This window comes from Corythoichthys intestinalis, chromosome 2, assembly GCF_030265065.1.
Source record: "Corythoichthys intestinalis isolate RoL2023-P3 chromosome 2, ASM3026506v1, whole genome shotgun sequence".
NCBI lineage: Eukaryota > Metazoa > Chordata > Actinopteri > Syngnathiformes > Syngnathidae > Corythoichthys > Corythoichthys intestinalis.
The window spans coordinates 71,039,092-71,062,409 of record NC_080396.1 but is presented as its reverse complement, the minus strand read 5'-3'; the positions used below and the strand labels follow the sequence as shown (position 1 = coordinate 71,062,409).

The following is a 23,318-nucleotide window of genomic DNA, read 5'->3' as shown; positions in this document are numbered from 1 at the left end:
AAAAGCATGTCACTCGGTGGCTCGGGAATGTGGCGCGTGCAGTGCGGGGAGGAATGCCTCGTCCACGCCCCCTCACCACGCCTCGCCCAATCAGAACATGTGGTCGGTTTCAGGGCACCCGACGAGCGCCCGCCGTAGAAAAACAACGCGTTGGTTATTTGACCAAAATCGAATTTATCGCATTTACGCTTCCGAAACGCGTTTTGGACGCGGGACAAAGGCGTAGCACCGAACCTCCCGCTTTTTTCCGACGCTTTAAGCGCGTCCGAGCGACGTTGTTTATGTGTAGTAAGGGGAGCCTTGAAACCGGCCGCCCTTGCCCCATTTCCTCGCTTGTTTTCCTCGTCGGTTGCGCCTACTCGGATTCTCCATGTTGTTGTCGTCGCCGCCGCCAAAGTGACGATTTGACGGCCGACCTCGGAGAAGCGACGGGCCGCCCAGCGAGCCCAGCCCCGCGTCCGGAGAGTGGTTCCGAGTGCCGTGGCCAGGCGAGCTCGGGGGAATCATCGGCTCGGAATCATCGGGACCAGAGAAGAACGAAGCCAATGAGGGGTGCACGTCAGTGGCCGCCGCGGACAGGATTTGAGGATTTTCGGGGCTCCGTAATTGTCAGATGGAAAGTTCTGTTATCACCCAAGTGCACAAAGAAGACGTCCAGGTGGCCCCCAAAACAGGTGAGGCCACTTTGAACCGCGCACAAGATTTTTAAAAATGTTTGAAATCGTTGGCCGCCATTAGCGCAAGATGAACCAGATCTGCTTTAAAAATAAACTGTTTTTGCTTTTACCCCGCACTAACTTGGCATATTACCATTTACAGTCCTTAAACTCAGACAACACATCAACAATAGTCCTACTGTTGAAACGGTTCTAAAGTTATTTGTTGAATCAACTAATTGAATTCCATTGACGGTGATATACGTTAAGTCTATTTGAACTTGGAGGGAACCGAATCCGCTTTAAAAATGAGCAGTTTTTACTTTAACCACGCAGTAACTTGGCATATTGATATTTACAGTACTCAGACTTTGAGAATACATCAACAATAGTCCTACTATTCTATCTGCACTGAAGTTATTTCATAAATTAACTAAATGAATGCCATTGATGGTGATTTACGTCCGATCTATTTGAATTTGGAGGGAACCAGAGTTGTTTTAAAAATGAGTTGTTTTTAAATTAACCACGCAGGAAATTGGCATATTGATCCTTACAGTACTCAAACTCAGGGAACACCCCAACAATAGTCTTACTAATCTATCGGCTCTAAAGTTGTTGCTTAAAATAACTAATTGAATGCCATCGACGCTGATAGACGTCCAGTCCGTTTGAACTTGGAAGGAACAAAATCTGCTTTAAAAATGAGCTGTTTTTACTTTAACCACATAGTAACTTGGCATATTACTATTTACAGTACTCAAATTTAGGGAACACATCAACAATAGTCCTACTGTTCTATCGGCTCTAAAATGATTTCATAAATTTAGTAATTGAATATCATTGACGTGGATTTACGTCTGGTCCATTTGAACTTGAAGGGGACCTGAATTGCTTTAAAAATGAGCTGTTTTTAAATTAACCACACAGTAACTTGGCATATTACCACATTAGTGCTGCAACGATTAATCGATTAACTCGAGTATTCGATTAGAAAAAAATATTCGAATGAAATTTTGTTGCTTCGAGTATTCGTTTAAGTTAAGTGGCGTAATGGTTTATTTTGAAAGTGTTTGCATTTAGTTTTATTGGTTAGTGTGGCTACACTGCCCGCTCGTCTGCCTCATTTTACATGCCAGAATCCAACTGCTCCCTGTTAAGACCAACGTAAACCAAGTTTTTATTTGAGCTATGGTTTTTTAATACATTCATAATTTAGTTAATAGGTATATTTAGCCGTTTTTTGTTGGAATAAGTGTCTGAACCATTTGTTAAGGGCATTTTATATATATATATATATATATATATATATATATAAACTAGCATTTTATAGCATTTAAGATAGCGGACTTTTGCTATGTAAGTTAGCCAATTGTTCTTTTGATGTACATAGATCCTCATTTTAAAAAAAATGTGTGTGTGTATATATGTATATGTATGTATATATATATATATATATATATATATATATATATATATATATATATATATATATATATATATATATATATATATATACCGTTTGAGGCTCAGCTCAGGTATTTAAATTTTTCGTTTTCTTTATCCGATTACTCGATTATTCGAACTGACTAGTTCATCAATTCATCGACTACTAAAATAATCGATAGCTGCAGCAGATACTATTCTATCAGCTCTAAAAGTTATTCGGTAATTAACTAATTGACTTCCACTGACAGTTTTAGACGTCCAGTCCATTTGAACTTGGCGGGAACCAGAATATTACTCTATTACTGTAAATATCATACTACTCAAACTTTGGGAACACATCATCAACCTACATAATCGGCTCCAAGTAATTCATAAATTAACAAATTGACTTCCATTGATGGTGATAGACGTCCAATCCATTTGAACTGACGATGAGTGTTTTTGTTATAAATGTAGTTCTTCTTTTACTAACTACCACAACACATACTTTGTGAGTTCCATATATATACACTGCAGTTTTATGGAGATGACAGATGGTAGAAAAAAAATAAACAGTAGAAGTTAAACGGAGTAACTTTGTAAGTATTCAAGTAACTATTCTACATACTTCGAAACAATTAAATGAGCAAATTTAAGCAAACGTAGAAGAAAACGACAGTCTTGTTGGATTCAAAAGACTCTTGTTGTTGTGATTGTTGCTGCTGGAGGTTTTTTTTTTTTTGGTGTGGGGGGGCAACCAGATGCTGCTCGCGTATTTTAGGGGCTCAGTCAGAAACTTTTTTTTTTGCGCAACAACAAGCTCGTTTGGAGGACTTGGGGTTTCAAGGGGGGGATTCTCTGTTTACATAACATCGTAAAAAATCGCGCTGCTGTTGGAGAATGCATATTTTTAGGGAGGGGGCGCCGTCCTGACAGCGGAATGTGGCCCCCCGCCCCTTGCACACGCCCGTTGTGACGCTGTGTAAAGATTCTGTCCGTCGTTCCAATTGAGGCTCCACCCTCCACCCACACAAAAACATATTTATTATTAGAACTAGGAAATGGTTACTAATTTTAATCTCGATTAATCGCGTGAGATTCCCTTCCTCTCGGCTTTTTCTCTCAAGGTCTCATCGCAGCAACGCAGTCCACTCTTATGCCGGATGGAAATTAATCACGTGAGATCAATGGCAATTTTGTGTAATGAGGAATTCAAAAGTAGTAATTAGCATTCTTATTTAAATGTAACACCTTATTAATGAATTAATACATTAATAATTTATAGTAACTCACTGGCTTGATGAGACAATGACAGAATGTGCAGTTAGAATAATTGAGATTAATTGTGAATAAACGCAATCTGTATAATAACGAATACAAAAGTTATATTTAGTCCCACTTTTATTTTAAATGTGCTGTCATATTAATGACATATTAATCTGTCCTAACACGATGAGTGAATGTGCAATTAAAAGGATTAACTTTGAGAATAATTGCGATTAATCGCATTCTGTATGATAATGTACTCAACAGTAGTATTTAGACCACTTTTATTTTAAATGTGCTGTCATATTAATGAAATATTTGTTTTAACTCAAAATGAGGCAATAAGTTAATGTGCAATTAAAATAATTAACTGAGATTAATTGCGATAAATCTCATTCTGTATGATAAAGAATTCAACAGCAGTGTTTTGCACACTTATTTTAAATATTGTCTAATTAATGAAATATTAATCTATCATAATTTAGAATGAGACAGTGGTTTAATGTGTGGATTAAAGGTGAGATTAATTGTGATTAATAGCAACAATTCTATATTATAATGAATTCTAAAGTAGAAATTAAACATTTTCTTTTATTTTATATGTATTGTCATTTTATTGAAATATTAATCTATTTGAACCCAAAATGAGACAGTGAGATAATGCAATTGAAATAATTAACCGAGATTAATTGAATTTAATCTGTTTGTATAATAATAAATTCACAAAGTAAAAATTCAAACACTTGTATTTTACATGTAGTCATTTTAATGAAATATTAATCTATTTAAACCCAAAATAAGAGTTACTACAGTTAAAAGAAATAACTGAGATTAATTTAATCTCATTCTGTATTATTAATTCAAAAGTAGTAATTAAAATACTTTTAATTTACATGAATTGTCATTTTATATGATATGAAATATGAATCTATTTGAACCCAAAATAAGAGTTAATACAGTTAAAAGAATTAACTGAGATAATCTCATTCTGTGTAATAATTAATTCAAAAGTAGTTATTAAAACACTTTTATTTTACATGTATTGTCATTTTAATGAAATATTAATCAATTTGAAGCCGCAAGGAGACAGTGAGTTAATGCACAGTTAAAATAATTAACTGAGATGTATCTCCTTCTTTGTAATAATGAATTCTAAAATTGGAATTAAAACTTTTATTTTACCTGTATTGTCATTTTATATGATATGAAATATGAGTCTTTTTGAAACCAAAATGAGACGGTGAGTTAATGCAGTTGAAATAATTACTCATTCTGTATAGTAATGAATTCAAAAGTAGTAATTAACACTTTTATTTTATATGTACTGTCATTTTAATGAAATATGAATATATTTTAACCCACAATTAGACAGTGGGCTAATGCACAGTTATAATAGTGAACTGAGATGAATTTAGAATAATCTAATTCTGTATAGTAATGAACACAAAAGTAGTATTTAGCACACGTGTATGTTCAATGTAATGCCATGTATAAATGAAAATAGGACATAATTAACATAATGAAACACATAGTGCACATAATGAAATAATCAGTATTAACTTGTTCACTGACATTTACGACAATCCATTTTAACTGGGAGAAGTTGGTTGCAAATCAGCCAAAGTTAAAAAATGTTTGTTTTATTTTCATTTTTTTACCCGGGCTCAGGGCTGGTGAGCCGCTCGTCCCTGAAGCAGCCTCGAAGTTGCAACATCTTCAAGGCGCTCTTCTGCTGCCTCCAAGCTCAGGATGGTGCCAAACTACCTCCGCCGCCGCTACCCTCGCCTTCCCAGCAAGCCTTGCTACAGGGGCAGGAAAACGGGGCTCTCATCAAGGTAATTTTCACTTCTCGCGTGTATTCTTACACACTCTGCAATCTTCATCTAAGGCTACATCTACACTAGGACGGATGAATTTTTTTCACCTTGTAATTCGGACAATATTTTATAAACGTGCGTTTATAAAGGCCAGTACTTATCACGATAAATTGAGCAGATATGCCTTGATACGAATAAAAGACGATAAATTCTCCCAATTTCTTTGTAATCTAATTTGAATATCGGAATCACTGAATGAAATACAAATATGCATGTGCTGGTTAACGGTTTCAAGGTTTACCGTGGTATGAAAATGTCACGGTAAACAAGAAAGCCCGCAAACAGTTTGCTGAAGACATGTCAACAAAGCACATGGATCACTGGAACCATGTCCTATGGTCTGATGAGACGGGCGGACTTTCTTGTGTACAGTCTTCAGAAGAGGCTTCCTCCTGGGGTGACAGCCATACATACCAATTTGATGTAGAGTGCGGCATATGGTCTGAGCACTAACAGGCATTAATTTTTTTTAATTAATCACGTTAAAATATTTGATGCAATTAACGCGCATGCCCCGCTCAAAAGATTAAAATGACGGCACAGTGCAAATGTCCACTTGTTACTTGTGTTTCTTGGAGTTTGTCGCCCTCTGCTGGCGCTTGGGTGCGACTGATTTTATGGGCTTCAGCACCCATGAGCATTGTGTAATCATTTAAATCAACAATGGCGGGCTACTAGTTTATTTTTTGATTGAAAATTTTACACATTTTATTAAAATGAAAACATTAAGAGGGGTTTTAATATAACATTTCTATAACTTGTACTAACATTTATCTTTACAAGTCTTTCTATCCACGGATCGCTTTAACAGAATGTTAATAATGTTAATGCCATCTTGTTGATTTATTGTTATAATAAACAAATACAGTACTTATGTACCGTATGTTGAATGTATATATCCGTCTTGTCTTATCTTTCCATTCCAACAATAATTTACAGAAAAATATGGCATATTTTATAGATGATTTGAATTGCGATTAATTACGATTAATTAATTTTTAAGCTGTAATTAACTCGATTAAAAATTTTAATCGTTTGACAGCCCAAATTTATATTGCTATTTTTGTGTGGTGATCGCGAATACGAACACTTTTTTTTTTTTTCATTAATAACAAATCTTAATTCTATAATTTATTTACACTTCCCCCTTACTACCCTTACTAAAGTTGTTTTTTACAACAGAAAAGGTAACAGTGGCAGTCTGATACCATTTTAATTTTTTTCAGGTCATTGTCAGACAGAAGCAGCACGGCAAAACAACACGCTAAAAAATAAGTAAAATTATCAAAACGGCTTACCTCTTTGTCCTCTGAAGGACCATGGCCCCCAACAAAACTGGTCTTTTGGACGTCCGCGCAAGTTGATCCATTTTTCACATTTTTTTTCCTCAGAGTTTTTGGTTTCGGGAAATGTATGAAGAAAACATCCTTCATATGTCGTAATGTCTAGAGTCGTTTCTACAAGTTCCATAGCAGCAGTATTTGATTGGCATGTTGTTTTTTTGAAAGATTACCGGAAAAAACAAGCAAATATAATGTGGTTTGTATGCGAGGGTGTGTCTATAATGTCCCACGTCCGGGTTGCGATGGCGACGTCACTGTCTAAGAATAGCATTCGGAATAGTACGCTATTGACGGCAAAAGCATGAAAAGACCTATCATCGCCTCTACCAACATGGCCGGCAGCCGTGAGGCAACATTCCCATTAAGTCGATGCGTTGACATTCAAATGAAGTCATAACTAGCTCAATTCTCAACATCATCAATGTTAAAGCATATGCTATTTAGTCAGTGGCTACCCTTGACGGCACTAAACGATCAATCTATTTGAAGTGGGAGAGTTTGCAGCGAATGAACAAACGTTTACTCACTGGCACCCTCTCATTTCAAATGTATTGGACGTCTACTCGTGATAAACTCATTTTAGTTCACATTAGAAGCGTGAAAAAATCTTTCATCGCCCCTGCCAACATGGCCGCCACGAGGTAACATTCCCATAAAGTCAATGCATTGACATTCAGATGAAGTCATAACTAGCTTATTTCTTAAAAAGATTATTTTATTACTGTCAAAGCATGTGTTATTTAGTCAGTGGTTGCCATTGACGGCGCTAGACGTCCAATCAATTTGAAACGGGAGGGTTGGCAGCATACGAACGAACGTTCTCCTAGTTCAAATGGATTGGACTTCTACTAGTGATAAACTCATTTCAGTTCATGAAAAGACCTTTTGGCACCCCTACAAAAATGGCCTCAGGGCGACCATGTTGGTAAGGGCGACTGTTCCATCAAAGTCAACGTATTGACATTAAAATGAAGACTAGCTTAATTCTCAACCGTTTTAAAAGATTATTATATCAATGTCAATTATTTACTCAGTGCCTGCTATTGATGGCATTAGATGTCCAATCCATTTGAAGCGGGAGGGTTGGCAGTCGTCTACTAGCGATAAAGTAATTTCAATTCACGGCAAAAGCACAAAAAGATATTTCGACGCTCCTGCAACGTAACCTCAGAGCGGCCATGTTGGTAGGGCTGACATTCCCATCAAATTCAATGTATTGCCATTAAATCAAGTTATCACTGGCTTATTTATCAACCGATTATTTAATCAAATGTGAAAGCATCTGCTATTTATCACGCCGGTTGCCATCCATTTGAAGTGGGAGGGATGGCAATGAGAACATTCCAATATAGGCGACGTGCGCGGGAAAGAATATCATGCGGTAATCTTGTTTTCCTCTCCACAATGCGCCCGCGTTACGTAACGGCAAAGTCATTCATTTCAGCCTGGCAGCGGACCAGAAAAGCTCAGGAGGCGGAAAGAACTTGCTCGTCGTGTACGTCGCTGATAGACGCCCAGCAGCGTGCTTTTCTACTCCAAATACCACCCGGAGTTTTCAGCGCCATTGACGATGATTGACGTACAATTATGTGGGATCCAGTCATGCTTATGCTGCAAATTGAAATGAGTATGTCTATTAGTTTGATCGCTGCCAGTCCTCCCATTCCAAATGGATTGGATGACTAAGTCTTTTCCGGCAAATTTTAAGGCATTTTTGGGTCAATTCCTGTACATTTTGTATTATTTCCTATTGATTGTGGGGCATTTTTCTAGGACACTTTACTTATGGGTCACTGCCTTGTTAATTTTAGAGCAATTACAGGTCACTGTTGATTTTAGGTCTTTTCCAGCACATTTTGGGACATAATTTGCGCAAAATTTCCCATTCATTTGCAATTGGCAAAATTTCCCATTCATTTCCAATGGCACTAGTATTCGCCATTCATTTCAATAGCACTAATGCTTTCATTTATCCCTATTGTTTTCCAAACCAAGTACCGCAATTTTCGCACTATAAGGCGCACCTGACTATAAGACGCCACCCACCAAAGTTGACACGAAAACGGCATTTGTTCTTAGATAAGCCGCAATGGACTTTAAACTTCAGTTGTCCTCACTGTATTATGGGATCTTTACACCAAAAATATCAAACGGTAGTACTTTATTTGACAGCGGCCACACTGTCATAAGACCAATTGAACCACCAATATTCATTGCTTCAAGAAGCTTCATTTGGCCATGACTGCTTTCTTGGGGGAGACGTTCAACCTGTGCTGCCACGTGCTGTCAACACTGTCATCCAACATGCCTCCTAGCATGCATTGCAGCGCTACAGATGTAAATAACAATCAAAATTCATTTTCTGCGCTAATTATTTCCTCGGTTACTGTTCCAGTTGTTTTATTAGTTGCTAGTTAAGGTATTTGGTAACACTTTACTTGACGGTGGCGCCATAAGACTGTCATAAGACCATCATATAATGACATGACACTACCATGAGAATGAATGAATGCTTATGACAGATGTCATTTTGTGTCATCCGGCAAATTATTTCCATTTTGAATGGATGTAAAAGATCCGAGCTGGACATAAATGGGATTAGTGACGTAATTTGCCGAATGACACTTAATGATAGTTGTCATAATCAGTCATTAATGCATGATAATGTCATGTCATAATTCTGACGGTCTTATGGCAGTCTTATGTCGCTGCCGTCAGATAAAGTGTTACCTATTAACCCAAATAAAATCAACAAATAAACCGCACTGGACTAAAAGCCGCAGGATTCAAAATGAAGGTAAAAAAGTAGCTGCTTACAGAAAATTACGGTAACTCAGTATCAACAGGAAGCGAACCGATATCAACAGGAATGACCCTAAAATGCCCCCAAATCAACAGGAAGTGACCCTGAAACACCACCAACTCAAACTGAACTGAATTAAAAAATTGTGGGTCACTTATGCCATTTGCCATTGATTCAATTTCAATTCCAGGTCACTTCAAGTTGACTTGGGATCGCTTCCATTAAGTTTAAGGGCATTGACACATCACTTCCTGTTGATTTGGGGACATTTACAGGTCATTTCCTGTTGATTTATGGTTACTGAAAAGGTAGTGACTTAAGAATGTCCCCAAATGAAATTGAAGTGACTCAAAATCAACAGGAAGTGACCCTGAAACATCCCCAAATCAACTGGAAGTGACCCCCAAGGGGTTTACCTGCCAGGGCAAAAATACCATGGCCATTTCTCGAGAAATCCGCATTTTCTCTACACCCTCGGCATGGTCCTCGAGGGTGAATGGGAGTTCGCCCAACCAGTCTACATTTGATTTGTAGACTTGGAGAAGGCGTTCGACCGTATGCCTCGGGGAGACCTGTGGGGGGGTGCACCGGGAGTACGGGGTACCGAGCCCCTTGGTAAGGACTGTTCGGTTGCTGTACGACAGGTGTCAGAGTTTGGTCGAATTTGTTAGCAGTGAGGGTTGGACTCCGCCAAGGCTGCCCTTTGTCACTGATTCTGTTCATAACTTTTATGGACAGAATTTCTAGGCGCAGCCGAAGCGTTGTTGGGGTCCGGTTTGGTGGCCTCAGAATTACATCTCTGCTTTTCGCAGATGATGTCGTGCTGTTGGCTTCATCAAGCCGTGAGCTCCAACTCTCACTGAGCGGTTCGCAGCCAAGTGTGAAGCGGTCGGGAGGAAGATTAGCTGTTGGTCACAAACTGTTGGTCATGACCGAAAGGTTAAGATCTCTGATACACACGGCCGAAATGAGTTACCTCCGCAGGGTGTCCGGGCTCTCCCTTAGAGATAGGGTGAGAAGCTCGGTCATCCGGGAGGGACTCGATGTTGAGCCGCTACTCCTCCGCGTTGAGAGGAGCCAGTTGAGGTCGCTCGGGCATCTGGTACGGACGGCTCCCTGGAGAGGTGTTCCGGGCATGTCCCACCAGCGGGAGGCCCCCGGATGACCCAGGACACGCTGGAGAGACTGTCTCCCCACCTGGCCTGGGAACACCTTGGGATCCCGCCGGAGGAGCTGGTTGAAGTGGCTGGGGAGAGGGAAGTCTGGGCTTCCCTGCTAAGCTGGGCTTTCCTGCTAAAGCTGCTGCCCCCGCGACCTGACCCCTGATTAAGCGGCTGGATTGATGTTGATTTTCGGGCACTTCCTGTTCATTTTGGGGCATCTCCAGGCCCAGTTTCATACTGATCTTGGGTTACTGAAATATACGGTATATATATATATATATAAATGTCTTTTTTCCAATTTCGATGGAACCTTACGTTTTTTCTGAAAATGACACATGCTTAAAGAGGTTTTGGCAGTCGTCAATGTCTGGAAATGATTGATCAATGCCATTTGTGTGCGGTTTTTCAGCTGTGCCAAGGCAGCCTGCTGCCCGAGGTGACGGCCGAGGATCGGGGCAAAATCTGTGCCGTCATCGATCTGGACGAGACGCTGGTGCACAGCTCTTTCAAGGTAGGCCAGTAAAAAATAGATAATTAAGCGCGCCAAAAAAAAAATAAAATAAAAAAAAAAATAAATAAAAAGAAGTCATTTTCCAGTCGGCCATGTCGGTGTGGAATGCCCTAATTTATGTGAACTACCGTATTTTCCGCACTAAACCCTATACTTAAGCTACTACTATGTGTGCATGCAACATAGGGAACTCATATTATTATGTAACTTGACATAGTAGTATTATAAATAATATACCTAGAAATATATATATTCACGGGACATGTTTTCATGACATGACCACATTTTTCTTGTCACATATTTTCATATTACAATTGAAATCTTGTAATATTACAAATATCCATTATCTATAAGATTAAAATCGTAATATTTCAATGGGAATATTATGGGGGAATACTAAATCGTAATATTACAACCTTAGCTAACTTTATGTGCTTTGCGTAATATTACGAAACGTAAAATTTCTAAGTGCCGGCAAGAGTCAACAAGAATACCATCAAAAAGCGTATTTCAAATATAATATTTCAAAATATGCCATTTCATACGTCTCGTAATACTTAAAGTACATCAACATTAGGACTTTTTTATTTCCATAGTATTACGACTCTCGTAATATTACGTGTTTAATGTCGTAATATTTCAATTGGAATGTTATGAGAAAAAAATTGTGATATGAGAAAAAAAAGTCGGAATATTAAGATATTGAAGTCAAAATTTAATCGTAACGTTACAAGATTGGAGTCATAATATGGCTTAATTTGGAGGACATTATGCAATATATGGATGCAGCATGGCTAAATCGCAATATTACGAGTCATAATCTTGCCATTTAGTACATAAAATTATGTTACTGCTTTAATGTCGTAACACTTTGATTTTTTTCTTAATCTCATAAATCATGATTTTCTCATAATGTTGCGACTTTTTCTCGTACTATTACACCGTATGACTTTGTTTTTGTAAATTAGGATTTTAATCTCCTAGTGCTACAATTTTAATATCGTAAATTACCATTTTAATCGGTTAAATTACGATTTTTTTTTTCTTTTAATGTCGCAACATTTTTTTCGTACTATTACACCGTATGATTTTATTCTCGTAAATTAGGATTTTAATCATATTTTACAATTTTATTCTCGTTATATTACGATTTTAACCTCGTAAATTGTTTGTTTTTCTTGTAGTGTTGCAATTTTTGTCTCATACTCGTACAACGTATAACCTTATTCTCGTAAATCATTATTTTAATCTCATATTTCAACTTTAATCGCTTAATATTACGATTTTTATCTCGTAAATTATGATTTTTTTTCTTGTAATATTGCAAATTTTGTCTCGTGCTCTTACAACGTATGACTTTATTCTCGTAAATTATCATTTTAATCTCATAATATTACAACTTTAATATCCTCAATTGCAATTTTTTTCTCGTAACGCTTTTTTTTCTCGCACTATCACAACGTATGATTTCATTCTCATAATGTCACAACTTTAATGTCATAGTTTAACAATTTTAATGTCGTGATTTTACAATTTTAACTCTGCGTCTTTTTTCTCGCAGTTTTTTTCTTTTTCTCCTAATGCTATGACTTTAATCTCATTAAATTACAACTTTTTTCCTCGTATTATTAAGGCTTTAATGTCTTATTACTTCTTGTAATATTATGACTTTTTTCTCATAATACAACGACTATAATCTCATAATAGTACAACTTTGTTATCGATTTTTGACATTTTGTCATAATTTATGATTTTTTACCCCCCTCTCATACTATTACAACGTATGACTTTATTCTTGTAATAATCTTTTTTTTAACAAAGTATTACAACATATAACTTAATCCTCATAATATTACCACTCTAATCTCATAAAATGACAACTTCAATCCCGTCAATCAAGATTTTATTTCTTCGTAATATTGCAACTTATTTCTTGTATTATTACTATGTACGACTGTTCTCGTAAATTACCATTTCAATCATATTAATTACATTTTTTTTCTTCTTCCCCCAAATGTTCTTAGACTAAAGTAATACATGTGAATATTACCATTTCTCTCATATTATTAATTTTTTAATATTGTAAATTAAGATTTTAATCACGCAATTTTATGATTTTATTCTCATCAACCTTTTTTGGTTTTGTGGCCCTAAGACTTGCGCAGTTGTCAATACGGTGTGTTTCCCCCGCAGCCGATCAGCAACGCCGATTTCATCGTGCCCGTGGAGATCGAGGGAACCATGCATCAGGTAATTTGGAAAGGCCACGCGCTCGGACGGCGACCTCCGCTGACCGGACGCAGAAGTGCGGGCCTCTGCCCGGTTCAAGTAATCCAGGATAGGCTGGTTAACACCGGCGCGGCCTATTCTCGATTACTTGTTTCGGGAAGGGGCCCTTGGCGGCCAGAAAGGAATGGGATCTCCTGTCGGCGGTTCGCCCATTTTTTTTTTTCCCCCCAGAAAAGCCATTGACGGCAATAAACATCCAATCCATTACCCGATCACTAGTTGAAGCGGACGGTACTTTTTGCGTTTGCAGGTTTACGTACTTAAGCGGCCGTACGTGGACGAGTTTCTCCGACGAATGGGCGAGCTCTTCGAGTGCGTGCTCTTCACCGCCAGTTTGGCCAAGGTGGGTACGTCATATCTCTCGGTACAGACGGTCCTCTTCACGGCATCTCTCTCGCCGAGCAGTACGCCGACCCGGTGACGGACCTGCTGGACCGGCACGGCGTGTTCCGGACACGGCTCTTTCGTGAATCCTGCGTCTTCCATCAGGGCTGTTACGTCAAAGATTTGAGCCGCCTAGGCCGAGACCTTCACAAAACGCTCATCTTGGATAACTCGCCCGCTTCCTACATCTTTCACCCCAATAATGCTGTGAGTTTAAAGTCAACGCTGACATTTTCACATTTTTATTTAACTTCCAACCCACATTAATGGGATGGACTGCAAATATTGAGAGAGGTGAATAATAATAAATGCGTTTTTCATGGCACAGTCGGGAGTATACGACGGAATATTAGAGCTAAACAAAGTTAAAAAAAATAGGGACTACGAGGTTAAAGTCGTGGCTTTAGTACAAGAGAAAAGTTATACAGGTAGTCATCCGGTTACGAACGACTTCCATTCCTACGCTGGCGACGTAATCTGAATTTCTGCCTGTCTGAATAAACCCTTCAAGTACCCCAAAATAACAATCCAAAAAGTCCAAAAGTATTGTATTTTGTTTAATGATAAGAGGATACAGTGCCATCTGGTGGCAGCGTTGGGTCTGGCTGGACCCTTGCCTTGTGTGACTGAGTAGCAGACTCAGACGTCTAACAGGGATAAAGGATAGCTGCACTCAGGTTCGGCCCACATCAGGCTGTAAGTTGTTTCAGCTAATATATATTTGCTTACGCAATTGTAATGAAGTTTACAGCTACAGTTTGTGAGTTACGTGTGAGTGATTTGCTGTGTGAATTGTAAATATGATAGCTTTCATAGCATTTAAGCTAGTGGACCTTTGTAAGGAAAATTAGGCAAATTTAATTTACTAAATTTACATATTGATCAGACTAGATGGTCGGTTGAACACCAATTTTTTTGGTATCAAGTGTTTTATTGTCAAAATGTGTGTCGTTTTGAAACTAATTTTACATATGTGTTGCACAGCTTTGCAAATTGTCAAAAGTGAATGAAGTCAAAAGCTTCAAAAAGCACAATTGCCTTGTTTGCTCTCTGTAAAGCTGAACAACTTCACATTTAGTGAGAACAGAACACGTCGAATTAATAAACTAAAAAATAAGATACAGTGTATCACAAAAGTGAGTACACCCCTCGCATTTCTGCAGATATTTAAGTACATCTTTTCACGGGACAACACAGACAAAATGAATCTTTGACGGTACACAAGAAAGCCTGCCCGTCTCATCAGACCATAGGACATGGTTCCAGTAATCCATGTGCTTTGTTAACATGTCTTCGTAAACTGCTTGCGGGCTTTCTTGTGTACCGTCTTCAGAAGAAGCAACCTCCTGGGGTGACAGCCATGCACACCAATTTGATGTAGAGTACGGCATATGGTCTGAGCACTAACAGGTTGACCCCCCACCTCTTCAATCTCTGCAGCAATGCTGACAGCACTCCTGTAACGAGTCACATGACATTTTGGAGGGAAAATGACAAGCAGTACTCAATTTGGACATTTAGGGATGTAGGTAGTTTGTAAGGGGTGTACTCGCATTCGTTGCCAGGGGTTTAGATATTAATGGCTATATATGGAGGGGAAAATAAATAATCTCTATTATATAAGCTGCACACAGACTACTTTTTAGTGTCTCAAGTAGTGCTGAAACAATTATTCGATTAACTCGACTATTCGATTAGAAAAAAAAATATTCAAATTTTGCTGTTTCGAGTATTCATTTAATTAAAGTGGCGTTGTAATGGTTTGTTTTGAAAGTATTTGCATTTAGTTTTATTGATTTGGGTGGATACACTGCCCTCTAGTCTGCCTCATTTCACATGGCTGAATCCAGCTGCTCCCTGTTAAGCTAAGTTTTTGTTTGAGCTAATGTTTTTTTTAAAATGCATTTGTAATTTAGTTTAACCCTTTAACACCGAACGTGTCGGCAGCGACGCGTTTACGCATGTCGTCTTTGAAGCTTCGTCACACTGTAATTACGTCACCCACGTGCCGCTGGTTGGTCTCATTTGAAAGTGTGGAAGTTGATGTCCACACCGGTTTTTATTTGAAGTCAATCGACCAAGAAAAACGGGAGATAATGTCATTTGAGTTTTATAGTTTTATTGCACTCATAAATATGCATTAAAACGCTGCATGGAGCATGTGTCTATCTCCATATTTCCATCATTTCTTGTCCTTTTTCAAAACCGAAAGCAGCACACAAGACTACATATCCCAAGATCCGTTGTGATGTCAAGAAGGACGAACCGAATGTGAACATTTTTAATAAATTGCCGAGCTAGGCGCCAACTACGGAAAAGGAGGCATGAACACCGGTTGGATTGCGCGAGCGACTTTGAAACGTGCAGAATGAAATCGAAAACTAAATTTAGCGCAAGCTAATGCATTTTTTCATCAACTCAAGGAATAGGATGAGCTGTATTTGTCGTTTTCCTCGGATTAGTCGGCGTCTTGGCGAGTAGAAGTGACAGCAGCGCTCAAACGGTAGAAGAGCAGGCTGTGTGACGTTGTATGTGACGCAGCTCAGTGACCTGTTCAAAAACAAACTTTATTGAGTGCGCAAAAAAAAAAAAAAAAAACTTTATCGGGTCGTATGCCTGAAAAAATTGAATTGAACTGAACTACTTGTCAATATTTTTGAAAATACTTTTTTTTCAATGTTATATATATTTTTTTCTTCACAATGAATCTTTTCAATTTTTATATAGATGTGTGTTCGAGAAGCTTGATTGCATGTGCGTATACTTTAGATAAGGTGATGGGTATAATACCTAACTTCACAAAGAAATATCCTCCAAACCCTTTTTGTGTTAGTGAGAAAAAAAATAATATATATCATCTATTTTGCACTGTATATAACCTGTTTTGACCATAGTATGTGTAAAGGCCAAAAACGCCTATGACCATACCCGCTGTTTGTGTTGAATAGTCAAACATAAAACTATTCAATCTTATTTTTTTCTATTGAATGTTTATCATAACAAGTTGAATAAATATTATCAAGCTTCAAAACGGTTGGTCGAGCATGTTTGGTTGTCAATGGGACACCAGCATTACAAATTTTGAAAAAATATTTTGGTTTTTTTTTTTGTCTTTTTGGGTCGAAAATGTGGATTATAATTGGTCAGTGAAGAAAACAACAGTTTGGACATGAAGTTCAAGGTGTCCTGAAAAAAGGGACCCAACTTGGCCATTGTGAACAATTTTTTCTTTGGAATATAAAGGCAACATCAAATGCATGCAAATTCGGCCAAAATAGGCTTAGGTGTTAAAGGGTTAACGGTATATTTAGTCTTTTTTGTGGGAATATGTGTTTGAACTATTTGTTAAGAGCATTGTAACCCTTTAATGCCAGCATGAAGCAATTATCAGAGAATCCCCAAATTTGAAAAATAAGGTCCTAATGAAATCTTTTTTTCAAATTTGTAAAAAGAAAAGTCAAAATGAATATGTGTAATAAGCACTCAGATATCTATAACCGTTGCTAAATCCTATTTGTTTTTTTCACGGAACCTGCAGATGCATGTGTTGACTTGCATCCAAATTTTTTTTTTTGAAAAAAAAAAAAGTCAAAATTCTGAATTAGTCTCAAAATCATGAAATTTTAGGTGTATCGAATGTGATACATTTGGCAATATAAGGTTTAAAAAAAACAAAAAAACATTTGCATTTTATAGCATTTAAGCTAGCGGAAATTTTGCTATGTAAGTTAGCCAATTGTTCTTTTGTTGTACATATATCCTCATTTAATCATTTTTTTTTATACCTTTTGAGGCTCAGGTCAGGTATCTTTTATTTTCCTTATCCAATTACTCGATTATTCAAGCTAACTAGTTCATCGATTAATCGACTACTAAAATAATCAATAGCTGCAGCCCTAGTGTCAAAGTTTCATTTTGCCAGTGTTGTCCCATGAAAAGATATACTTAAATAGCTGCAGAAATGTGAGGGGTGTACTCACTTTCGTGATACACTGTACTGTGAGGTACAATAAGGTGCTGTTTATGCAACTAGAAAATAATTTCAAATCAACATTTTAAAAGTTGGCAAAGCACATTTTTAAATATACTCACAAAATTAAAACATTACAAGTTGACAGATTAATCCGCAGTAGAGGGGGAAAAAAATCCCCTGAAAAGGGGAGACAAAGACGATATACTATCAGTTCTCTTATCTCTATCCCTCCGCTGTGTGTGTACTGATCACATGATGGTCAGTGCGCGTGCCCAGTGAAGTGTGCACAGACCCCAGTAAATCATGACTGTTTGTATGTAAATGAGCCTGGACATTGCCAGACAATGCGGTGTCAGGTTTCAAATTGATCGAGTTAAATCGATTAATTGTTGCGGCACTAATTACGAGATTAAAAGTGTTATTATTATGATGAGTTTCAAATCATTGTATTTTAAGTTTAAAATCGTCGTATTACGAGTTTAAAGTTGTAGAAAATTTTATCATTAGGACGTGAAAAAAACGTGCAGTATTACGAGTTTAAAGTTGTAGTATTAGTACGAGAAAAAAAATCATCGCAATATTTTGAGATTAAAGTGGTATTAATACGAGAAATGTAAATTGCAGTAATTTGTGATTAAAGCCGTGGTTTTAATACGAGTAAAAGAATAAAGTTGGTATTAGAGGGGAAAAAAAATGTTATTACGAGATTGAGGTCGTCATAGAGAGAAAAAAAAAATCCATAATATTTGGCCCGAATATAAGACTGTGTTTTTTGCATTGAAATATGACTGAAAAACTGGGGGTCATCTTATATTCGCGGTCTAGACATTAAACCCATTGATGACGCTAGATGGCGCCAGATATCATTGAAGCGATGTTCTGTCATGGCAGATCTCAGCTACTCTCAAGTTTAACCAGTTTGCATTATTTTATTGCAATGTTTTTCCTTATTCAGATTTGTTTCAAGACTACAGTTAGTTAGACCTCACTTTGATGGTTATTGCAGTTATTGCAATTTTGTTGTTTTATCACAATAGATTGGTTTATTTACATTTCAAAAACCAGAAACCATTCATTTACGAATGTGATTGCACTTTAGTTTACATATTTAAATGTTCAGATATTAAGATTTGAATGAGGCAAAATAACATGCTTTTTCTCTCAAATATATTGTTATAATCATTTGTTTCAGATGTACTGTAATTAATTTCTGTATAAAAATTTGGTGTTGAAAAAGTCTTTTTTTCAAAATTGAGTCTTGAAAAAGAGGGGGTCGTCTTATAATCAGGGCCGCCTTATATTCGGGCCAATACGGTATTTACACAGGCAGTGCTGCTAATTTAGCTAAATTACCTGCTAGGTACATTCAATATTTTACCTTACCTGGGAGCTACAACTAAGTATTGGTATAAATAGATCGTCATTTGATACAGATGATCTTAATTTGATCGCTGCCAGCTCCGTCGTCAGATTAGATTGGTCGTCTCATCATCTGTGGCAGCAATGAGTCAAAAATCCATGAATCAATGTCTGAGGTAGGTAGTAACGCGTTACATTTACTTGTAACTTTTTGAGAAAAATGTTCTTATAAGAGTAGTTTTACTAAACCATACATTTTACTTTTACTTTGAGTAGATTTGTGAAGGAAAAACGCTCTTACTCCGCTACAAGAGTCGTTACATTTTTCCTCTTTACTCTACATATGAAGATTTTACTTTTATTTTTGCCAGAGACGCCAACAGTGCCTCAACGAGTTTCACCAATGGGACGTCGCAATAATAATTACAAGACTCCATGATACCAATCAGACTCGGGCTCGCCTTTCATGATCACGCCTGCCTATTCAAACACGTGGCGTCCTAACAGAAGCGTAAAAAAAAAAAATTAAGTGTTTGACACAGAGCGCCGCCCTTATCATGACTCAAAAGTGCGGATGTTAATCTCTCTACCAGGTTTTATTTGGCACCGATTGACCATGGAAAACCGGAGATATGATCCTTTTAGTTTCATAATAGGAAATATGTTTTCTTCACTAAAGGGCAGTCGTGCTCTTTGGACGAATAATGCTTCATATCTGTAGTTTTTTTTTTATTTCTCGCCTGAATTCAATTTTTTGTTGTTGTATTTTTTGGGCTTAATGTGGTTATGTAAAGGTTATAGTACATTATCATAATAACAAACCATATAGATAACATTGTGGTGAGAAAATAAATCAAACATCTTATTATTATTCTATCTTATTATATTATCAAGCAGTTATTCACAGTTACTCATTACTTGAGTATTCTTTTCACCAAATACTTGAGTAATATTATTTTGAAGTAACGCTACTCTACCCATCTCAGATTAATATTGATATGGTGTGACAGTACTGTATATCTGTTGCAATTTTCAGTTGTCTTGAATGCATTTCTGCCTCTTGCTAAGCAGGGGGCGCCAAATGGTTTAATTTTAGAGTGGCGATAGGGACATATGGAATCCCGTAAATTGTGCTAGTCATTGGGCCGCATCTGCTGGTTAAAATATGCAGTGCCGTGTCAGCTATTTACGGTAAAAATGAAGTCGATAATAAGTATGATATTGTTTTAGTGATATATACATATATTGTCATATCAGCATCGGTTTTGCTCATTTTATGGCATTTTTTCAGACACATGTTGACAGTTTTGTTTCCGTCCACCCTCAGGTGCCAGTGATGTCGTGGTTCGACGATGCGGACGACGCCGAACTCCTCAACCTTTTGCCCGTCTTCGAAGAACTTAGCCAGGCGGAGGACATTTACGCTCAGCTGGACCAACTTCGCGGACATTAAGTGACCTTTTGGGAGACCTTCCGGGAAGCACAATCGCTTGTTGATGTCATTTGTGGAATTGTTCACATGCCAAAACAGAAGCGCACCCAACCACCCACCCTCATCTTTTTGGAGTGTGCCTTTAAGAAACTTTTATTTTTATTTTTTTTATTTGCATAAGTTGTTTTCAATTGAAATCTATTTTTTAAAGAGTTCCTCTATGCAAACTATTTTTTGGCTTATCAAGGCCACAAAGCTAACATTTGCCAAAATGTCATGTCCACATATGTGGATGCCAGGGTCTGCATAATCATCATATATATTTTTTAAATTATAGTGGGGATGCTTTGCATAAGAAAAACAATCAGAAGTGACCTTTCAATGACCCAGAATCAACAGGAAGGGGCCAATGCACATTTAAATAGCCCAAATCAACAAGAAACAATTAAAAATAAACAGGAAGTGAGCCTGGAATGACCCAAAATGAAACAGAAGTGACTCAGGAATTCCCCAGACTCAATAGGAAGTGACTTTTAAATGGCCCTAATCAACAGAAATTAACAGGAGTTGACCTTGGAATGCCTCAAAATGTGCAAGAGGTGACTAAAAAGGAAGTGACCCAAAATCAGATGAACGATCATAGAATAACCCTAAAATAACACCAGAAAAGCAACAGGAAGTGCCCTAGAAAGATCAACAGGAAACAATTAAAATTAACAGGAAGCGACCTGTTATTGCCTCAAAAATAACATGAAGTGACCCAAGATCAAAAGGAAGTGACCTGTTCATGCCCCAAAAATAACAAAGTGACCCAAAATCAAAATGAAGCGACCCGGGAATTCCCCGTATTCAATAAAAAGTGACTTCTAAATGGCCCAAATCTAGAGAAAATTATTCAAAATCTACAGGAAGTGACCTGGGAATTCCCTAAACCCAACAGGAAGTGACTCAAAATGAAAAGTGACCGCGGAATGCCCCAATCTAGACAATAATACCTGACTGCAGCAGACAGCCGCTACAAATGACGGCCGCATGATGCTACGGTAGATATCACTTGTATATAGAACTACTTGTAGATGCAAAATGACAGACTCGCAGGCGTTAGTAAACAGCCGCCATCTTAAAGCAGCAGACTTCTCAGGAAGGCTCTGCTGTATCCTAGCAAACATAAGTAACTTTTTATTGAATATAAAAAACCTAAATTGGCAAAGTCTTGACTTGAATCCATCTTTAAATGATGAAACAGTTTTAAAACTTACACATGTTGAAAGTAGACAGGGAAGTAATGCAAAAACGGGAGCAATTTTAACCAACTTTAACGGTTAATTCACAACATTAAATGACTTCCAAACATAGCAAAGGTTATAATCTAGTTATCGAAATATGCACAACACCCCTGTGTCTTGTTAAGTTTGGGGTAAATAATGGCGTACCACACACAACACGTCACTTTTGGTCATTAATATTCATGACATTTAGCAATTATTGCTAGGCGGGTCGAGCACGCGTTTGTCCCAATGCTATATACATGTAAATAGTGTACGAACGATATGTTTACTGAGCTAAACCTACCAATTCCGGTATACCCTGATGCTAAATTAAGTGGTAAAGTTGTGGAAGAACATACAAATGTTCAGTTAAAGAGATAGCTTGAGTGTCTTTGGCTGAAAAAGATGGGGAAAAGAGCCGACCTGATCCAGAGTTAGCTTTTTTATTGACACCACTTGCTTGTGTACATTGCCTTACGCCACTGACAATGACATTCTCCCTTTTCAACAATCTATCCTTTGCCTCCATATGCCTTGTCTTTCTTATTTATTATATCCTCTGGTTGTCTTGACATTCTTGGGGGGGTAATTTACATCGCTAATTTTGTATAGCGATCGCAAATGCTACTCGTTGACAGCCAACGAACACTTTTAATCTTTTCATGAATAAAAAAACTTAATTCTATTATTTATTTCGACTTCCCACTTGCTAAAGTTTTTTTTTTTTTTTTTTTTTTTTTTTTTAAACAACCGAAAAGGTAACAACCGTGGTAGGCAGATACCGTTTAAATTTTTTTCAGGTCATTCACAAAATGTTAACTGCATATGAAGGTGAATGGCTTCACGTTGCTGCCGTTAAACTGGTCTCTTGGACATCCGCTCAAGTTGTTCCAATCGTCACATTTTTTCTTCCGGGAAACGTTTGGAGAAAACACCATATGTCGTAATGTCTAGAGTCGTTTGTACAAGTTCCATAGCAGCATTGTTTACTCGGCATGTTCTTTTTGAAAGATTACCGGCAGAAAACAAGTAGTAATAACATTAGGTATATGCGAGGGCGCTGATGATGATGTCCCACTTCTGGGTTACAATGGCGATATCGAGGTCTAAAAATAGCATTTGTGTGGTACGCTATTGGGCTAGGGCCTATTGTCCCAAAAACCATTTGAACTTCACATAGTACCGTCATAGACTTCATAATGTATTGGCGGGACATGGGGACGAGTCATAGTTGGCATATCTCCGGCAAAGCTGATTGACTGGAAACACAAAAGAGCTTTTTCCGTTGAAAATTATTGTGAAGAAATGCTTAAATCCCTGAATTCTTTATAGATATGGATGTAAAACAGTCTCGATTCTTGGTTAAAAGCAAAAAAAAAAAAAACACAAAAAAAAAACGTGAAGGTAGCATTTATTTTACGGAATATTGCGAACTATGAGGCATAGACTTCATAATGTATTGACAGGGCAGGGGCCGATAAATAAGGCCTGCATTGTTGGCGAGGCCGTCAAAGCTGACCGAGTGGAATCACAAAGAGCTTTTTTCGTTGAGAATTCTTGTGCATA

The 23,318-nt window shown here is 37.6% G+C and overlaps 1 protein-coding gene across 2 annotated transcripts; it reads left to right on the top strand.

The window, feature by feature from the left end:
- Nucleotides 1-110: 110 nt before the first annotated feature.
- ctdsp2 (CTD (carboxy-terminal domain, RNA polymerase II, polypeptide A) small phosphatase 2) lies at nt 111-22,502 on the top strand. 2 transcript variants are annotated; one of them, XM_057821567.1, is made up of 7 exons: nt 112-674; nt 5,019-5,185; nt 10,946-11,047; nt 13,241-13,297; nt 13,587-13,679; nt 13,742-13,927; nt 20,380-22,502. In XM_057821567.1, exons 1-7 carry the CDS (start codon nt 614-616, stop codon nt 20,503-20,505), a joined length of 792 nt encoding a protein of 263 aa, XP_057677550.1. In that variant the 5' UTR covers nt 112-613; the 3' UTR covers nt 20,506-22,502. The 2 variants fall into 2 exon arrangements, with proteins under 2 accessions (XP_057677557.1, XP_057677550.1); XM_057821574.1 differs by lacking the exon at nt 13,241-13,297 and having other exon boundaries at nt 111-674.
- The last annotated feature ends 816 nt before the right edge of the window (nt 22,503-23,318 follow it).